We start from the raw sequence: 7,500 nt of genomic DNA, 5'->3' as shown, positions 1-7,500 counted from the left end.
TCACTGGGTCTGGGTCAGGGTCAGGGTCAGGGGCTCACCATCCTTGTCCAGAAGGTACCGGAGGGGCTCACTGGGTCTGGGTCACGGTCAGGGTCAGGGTCAGGGTCAGGGGCTCACCATCCTCGTCCAGAAGGTACCGGAGGGGCTCACTGGGTCTGGGTCACGGTCAGGGTCAGGGTCAGGGTCAGGGGCTCACCATCCTCGTCCAGAAGGTACCGGAGGGGCTCACTGGGTCTGGGTCACGGTCAGGGTCAGGGTCAGGGTCAGGGTCAGGGGCTCACCATCCTCGTCCAGAAGGTACCGGAGGGGCTCACTGGGTCTGGGTCTGGGTCAGGGTCAGGGGCTCACTATCCTCGTCAAGAAGGTACCGGAGGGGCTCACTGGGTCTGGGTCACGGTCAGGGTCAGGGTCAGGGTCAGGGGCTCACCATCCTCGTCCAGAAGGTACCGGAGGGGCTCACTGGGTCTGGGTCTGGGTCAGGGTCAGGGGCTCACTATCCTCGTCAAGAAGGTACCGGAGGGGTTCTCTGGGTCAGGGTCAGGGTCAGGGTCTGGGTCAGGGTCAGGGGCTCACCATCCTCGTCAAGAAGGTACCGGAGGGGTTCACTGGGTCTGGGTCAGGGTCAGGGTCAGGGGCTCACCATCCTCGTCCAGAAGGTACCGGAGGGGTTCACTGGGTCTAGGTCAGGGTCAGGGTCAGGGTCTGGGTCAGGGTCAGGGTCAGGGGCTCACTATCCTCGTCAAGAAGGTATGCGGTTACAGATAAAGGATGGAAGTTGAGGTTCTGAGCAGAACCAGGTTCCAGGTTTTAAAAAGGTTTAAACCAACACAGCAGAGCAGAAAGAGTCCCAGCATCAGTCTCTGCTCTGAAGGGTATTCTGGGATGTTTTAGGGCAGACTGACCCAGTTCACAGCCAGCAGCAGGTCGATAGTTCCCATCGACCCGGTTCAGATCAGGAGCCTCCGTTCATCAGCTGTTACTGATGGTGTTCAGCTACAGAAACATCAGGGCCTCTCTCCTTTCATCACCTCAGTGGTTCTGGATTCATTCTGGAGTCAGACTGTAAATGAACAGGATATAAAGAGGGAGCAGAAACCAGATGTTCACTATGTCACATATGTGATGGATCAGTACAGATGTTCTGATGTTCTGATGATAGCTGATGATGATGTAATGTGTTGGTGTGTGTTTAGGAAATCCCTCGCAGCACTCTGGATTCATTCATGCAGCCGTTCCAGAGCACACTGTGGCTGTTAGTCGGTCTGTCGGTCCACGTGGTGGCAGTGATGCTTTACCTATTAGACCGGTTCAGGTAACCACACCTCCTCATACACCAGTATACACCAGTATACACCATTATACACCATTATACACCAGTATACACCATTATACACCATTATACACCATTATACACCAGTATACACCATTATACACCAGTATACACCAGTATACATCATTTGCACCATTATACACCATTATACACCAGTATACACCAGTATACACCATTATACACCAGTATACAACATTATACACCAGTATACACCATTATACACCAGTATACATCATTTGCACCATTATACACCATTATACACCAGTATACACCATTACACACCAGTATACAACATTACACACCAATATACACCAGTATACACCATTATACACCATTATACACCAGTATACATCATTTGCACCATTATACACCATTATATACCATTATACACCATTATACACCAGTATACACCAGTATACACCAGTATACAACATTATACACCAGTATACACCAGTATACACCAGTATACATCATTTGCACCATTATACACCATTATACACCAGTATACACCAGTATACACCAGTATACACCATTATACACCAGTATACACCAGTATACATCATTTGCACCATTATACACCATTATACACCAGTATACACCATTATATACCAGTATACACCATTATACACCATTATACACCATTATACACCATCATACACCAGTATACACCAGTATACACCAGTATAAACCATTATACACCAGTATACACCAGTATACACCAGTATACACCATTATACACCAGTATACAACATTATACACCATTATACACCAGTATACACCAGTATACACCATTATACACCATTATACACCATTATACACCAGTATACACCATTATACACCAGTATACAACATTATACACCATTATACATCAGTATACACCAGTATACACCATTATACACCAGTATACACCAGTATACACCATTATACACCATTATACACCAGTATACAACATTATACACCATTATACACCAGTATACACCATTATACATCATTATATACCATTATATACCAGTATACAACATTATACACCATTATACACCATTATACACCATTATACAACATTATACACCATTATACATCATTATACACAAGTATACACCATTATACACCAGTATACAACATTATACACCATTATACACCATTATACACCGGTATACACCGGTAAACACCATTATACACCAGTATACACCATTTTACACCATTATACACCAGTATACACCAGTATACACCAGTATACCCCATTATACACCGGTATACACCGGTATACCCCATTATTCACCAATATACACCATTATACACCATTATACCCCATTATAGACCATTATACACCATTATACACCATTATACACCAGTATACAACATTATACACCAGAATACACCATTATACCGCATTATTCCCCATTATACACCAGTATACACCAATATACACCAGTATACACCAGTATACACCAGTATACACCATTATACACCAGTATACAACATTATACACCATTATACATCAGTATACACCAGTATACACCATTATACACCAGTATACACCAGTATACACCATTATACACCATTATACACCAGTATACAACATTATACACCATTATACACCAGTATACACCATTATACATCATTATATACCATTATATACCAGTATACAACATTATACACCATTATACACCATTATACACCATTATACAACATTATACACCATTATACATCATTATACACAAGTATACACCATTATACACCAGTATACAACATTATACACCATTATACACCATTATACACCGGTATACACCGGTAAACACCATTATACACCAGTATACACCATTTTACACCATTATACACCAGTATACACCAGTATACACCAGTATACCCCATTATACACCGGTATACACCGGTATACCCCATTATTCACCAATATACACCATTATCACCAGTCATACCCCATTATAGACCATTATACACCATTATACACCATTATACACCAGTATACAACATTATACACCAGAATACACCATTATACCGCATTATTCCCCATTATACACCAGTATACACCAATATACACCAGTATACACCAGTATACACCATTATACACCATTATACCCCATTATACACCAGTATACACCAATATACACCAGTATACACCAGTATACACCATTATACACCATTATACACCAGTATACACCATTATACACCAGTATACAACATTATACACCAGAATACACCATTATACCGCATTATTCCCCATTATACACCAGTATACACCAATATACACCAGTATACACCAGTATACACCATTATACACCATTATACCCCATTATACACCAGTATACACCAATATACACCAGTATACACCAGTATACACCATTATACACCAGTATACACCATTATACACCAGTATACACCAGTATACACCAGTATACACCAGTATAGTGTACAGTGTAATACAATAAATGACAGTAAATAATGTGATATATAATGAAATGTGTGCGTCTGCAGCCCGTTTGGAAGGTTTAAAGTGAACAGTGAAGAAGAAGAAGAAGACGCCCTCACCCTGTCCTCCGCCATGTGGTTCTCATGGGGAGTACTGTTGAACTCTGGGATAGGAGAAGGTTGGTGCTCCTCTCATCCGTCACTTCCTGTCCTGCAGTCCCTCCTACTGTAATAACATCTGTCTGTCTGTCTGTCTGTCTGTCTGTCTGTCTGTCTGTCTGTGTGCAGGAGCTCCCAGGAGTTTCTCAGCGAGGATTCTGGGTATGGTGTGGGCAGGTTTCGCTATGATCATAGTAGCGTCCTATACTGCCAACCTGGCAGCCTTCCTTGTGTTGGACCGGCCTGAGGAGCGCATCACTGGCATCAACGACCCCAGGGTGAGACGCCCACCGTCATCTGTTCCATTACATCACTATTAGTGTTATTATCACCTTTCAGAAGGGTTTCATCTTTTATGTCTCCACTGTTATCAAGTCAAATGTATTTATAAAGCACTTTGACCATCACAGAGACATTTTAACTTTATACGGAAGATTGATGGATGATCCGGGTACGTTATTCAGAAGATTGACGGATGATCCGGGTACGTTATTCAGAAGATTGACGGATGATCCGGGTACGTTATTCAGAAGATTGACAGATGATCCGGGTACTTTATACAGAAGATTGACAGATGATCCGGGTACTTTATACAGAAGATTGACGGATGATCCGGGTACGTTATTCAGAAGATTGACGGATGATCCGGGTACGTTATTCAGAAGATTGACGGATGATCCGGGTACGTTATTCAGAAGATTGACAAATGATCCGGGTACTTTATACAGAAGATTGACGGATGATCCGGGTACGTTATTCAGAAGATTGACGGATGATCCGGGTACTTTATACAGAAGATTGACGGATGATGCGGGTACGTTATTCAGAAGATTGACGGATGATCCGGGTACGTTATTCAGAAGATTGACGGATGATCCGGGTACGTTATTCAGAAGATTGACGGATGATCCGGGTACGTTATTCAGAAGATTAACGGATGATCCGGGTACTTTATACAGAAGATTGACGGATGATCCGGGTACGTTATTCAGAAGATTGACGGATGATCCGGGTACGTTATTCAGAAGATTGACGGATGATCCGGGTACGTTATTCAGAAGATTGACGGATGATCCGGGTACGTTATTCAGAAGATTGACGGATGATCCGGGTACGTTATTCAGAAGATTGACGGATGATCCGGGTACGTTATTCAGAAGATTGACGGATGATCCGGGTACGTTATTCAGAAGATTGACGGATGATCCGGGTACGTTATTCAGAAGATTGACGGATGATCCGGGTACTTTATACAGAAGATTGACGGATGATCCGGGTACTTTATACAGAAGATTGACGGATGATCCGGGTACGTTATTCAGAAGATTGACGGATGATCCGGGTACGTTATTCAGAAGATTGACGGATGATCCGGGTACGTTATTCAGAAGATTGACGGATGATCCGGGTACTTTATACAGAAGATTGACGGATGATCCGGGTACGTTATTCAGAAGATTGACAGATGATCCGGGTACTTTATACAGAAGATTGACAGATGATCCGGGTACTTTATACAGAAGATTGACAGATGATCCGGGTACTTTATACAGAAGATTGACGGATGATCCGGGTACTTTATACAGAAGATTGACGGATGATCCGGGTACTTTATACAGAAGATTGACGAATGATCCGGGTACTTTATGCCGAAGATCGCTACGTGATCAGGGTACTTTCTGCAGGAGATCGCCAGATGATCAGGGTACTTTTCCACTCGGAAGTCAAGCCAGCTTCATGCGTCACTGAGTAACATTCATAGGAATGAACGGGAGCCTCCGACGCTGTATCCAGTTTTTTGTATGTATCTTTGAGTGAAACGTTGTACAGATGGTTGATTATTTGTCTCCTGTGCTGTACTCTGTTGTTTTTAGCTGCGTAACCCATCAGATAAGTTCATCTACGCCACAGTGAAGCAGAGTTCGGTGGATATCTACTTCAGACGGCAGGTGGAGCTGAGCACCATGTACCGGCACATGGAGAAGCACAACTACGAGAGCGCCGCTGAGGCCATCCAGGCCGTCAGAGACAAGTAGGCTCTTATACAGTCAGTTAGTTAGTGGTGTGATATACTGTAGACTGTTGTAGTCCTAACCAGTACCTGATGGTACTATACTGTAGACTGGTGTAGTCCTAACCAGTACCTGATGGTACTATACTGTAGACTGGTGTAGTCCTAACCAGTACCTGATGGTACTATACTGTAGACTGTAGTCCTAACCAGTACCTGATGGTACTGTACTGTAGACTGGTGTAGTCCTAACCAGTACCTGATGATACTATACTGTAGACCGGTGTAGTCCTAACCAGTACCTAATGGTAATATACTGTAGACTGGTGTAGTCCTAACCAGTACCTGATGGTACTATACTGTAGACTGGTGTAGTCCTAACCAGTACCTAACCCCCCCCTCTTCCTGCAGTAAGCTTCATGCCTTCATCTGGGATAGCGCTGTGTTGGAGTTCGAGGCGTCACAGAAGTGCGATCTGGTGACGACAGGAGAGCTTTTCTTTCGCTCCGGATTTGGGATCGGAATGAGGAAAGACAGTCCGTGGAAACAGAACGTTTCTCTGGCTATTCTCAGGTAGAAACACCCTGATGACGATCTACAGATACCTGACACCCTGCTAATATCATATGATACCCAGCCATTCTGATACCTGTTGATACCCTTATGATACCCTGCTGGTATCTTGGTCCTACCTCACCCGTACCCTCTTACTCTTACATATTTAACCCGACTTCCTGATATAAAGTAATCGTACTTGTACATATTTGTATATATATATTTATAAAGTACTCTTACCTGTACATATATATATATATATATATATAGGTATATATATATATATATATATATATATATATTTATAAAGTACTCGTACTGGGCGTGCATTGACGTCTCGGTACGTTTGGTTGTCTCTACTCAGCTCTCATGAGAACGGCTTCATGGAGGATCTGGACAAGACGTGGGTTCGGTACCAGGAGTGCGACTCAAGGAGCAACGCCCCCGCTACCCTCACCTTCGAGAACATGGCAGGTAGGAACTGGTCCGTCAGACAGGTGTGAAGGTGTGAAGGTGTGAAGGTGTGAACTGTGCGGTTCCGTACGTACGTTAAAGATGGCGGCGCTCTTCCTCAGGTGTGTTCATGCTGGTTGCCGGGGGCATCGTCGCCGGTATCTTCCTCATCTTCATCGAGATCGCTTACAAACGCCACAAAGACGCTCGCAGGAAACAGATGCAGCTCGCCTTCGCTGCCGTGAACGTCTGGAGGAAGAATCTGCAGGTACCGGACTCTATTCTATTCTACTGTACTCGACTGTACTCTACTGTATTCTGTTGTTTTTTTTACTGTACTCTACTCTAACTCCACTCTACTGTTTTTACTGTATTCTACTCTAACTGTAGTCCAGTGTTTTCTACTGTACTCTACTCTACTCTAACCGTACTCTACTGTTTTCTACTGTACTCTACTCTAACTCTACTCTACTGTTTTCTACTGTACTCTACTCTACTCTAACTGTAGTCTAGTGTTTTCTACTGTCCTCTATTCTAACTCTACTCTTCTCTTTTCTACTCTATC

At 43.5% G+C, this 7,500-nt stretch overlaps 1 protein-coding gene across 3 annotated transcripts in view; it reads left to right on the top strand.

Annotated features, from left to right (window-relative positions):
- Positions 1–7,442, top strand: part of LOC119484213 (glutamate receptor ionotropic, NMDA 1-like) — a 61,324-nt gene extending 53,882 nt beyond the window's left edge. Inside the window, exons 12-18 of one of the 3 annotated variants that reach the window (XM_037762902.1) lie at positions 1,194–1,312; positions 3,824–3,936; positions 4,046–4,194; positions 5,791–5,948; positions 6,339–6,500; positions 6,847–6,956; positions 7,058–7,442. In XM_037762902.1, coding sequence (XP_037618830.1) covers positions 1,194–1,312; positions 3,824–3,936; positions 4,046–4,194; positions 5,791–5,948; positions 6,339–6,500; positions 6,847–6,956; positions 7,058–7,284 — 1,038 coding nt within the window. In that variant the 3' untranslated portion in view covers positions 7,285–7,442. The remainder of the gene's footprint in view (positions 1–1,193; positions 1,313–3,823; positions 3,937–4,045; positions 4,195–5,790; positions 5,949–6,338; positions 6,501–6,846; positions 6,957–7,057) is intronic. The other 2 variants (XM_037762903.1, XM_037762901.1) reach the window with 2 other exon arrangements.
- Positions 7,443–7,500: the final 58 nt, after the last annotated feature.

The sequence above is a fragment of the Sebastes umbrosus genome, unplaced genomic scaffold (assembly GCF_015220745.1).
Source record: "Sebastes umbrosus isolate fSebUmb1 unplaced genomic scaffold, fSebUmb1.pri scaffold_105_arrow_ctg1, whole genome shotgun sequence".
Taxonomy (NCBI): domain Eukaryota; kingdom Metazoa; phylum Chordata; class Actinopteri; order Perciformes; family Sebastidae; genus Sebastes; species Sebastes umbrosus.
The sequence above is the reverse complement of the archived record's forward strand: the minus strand, read 5'-3'. Positions and strand labels throughout refer to the sequence as shown.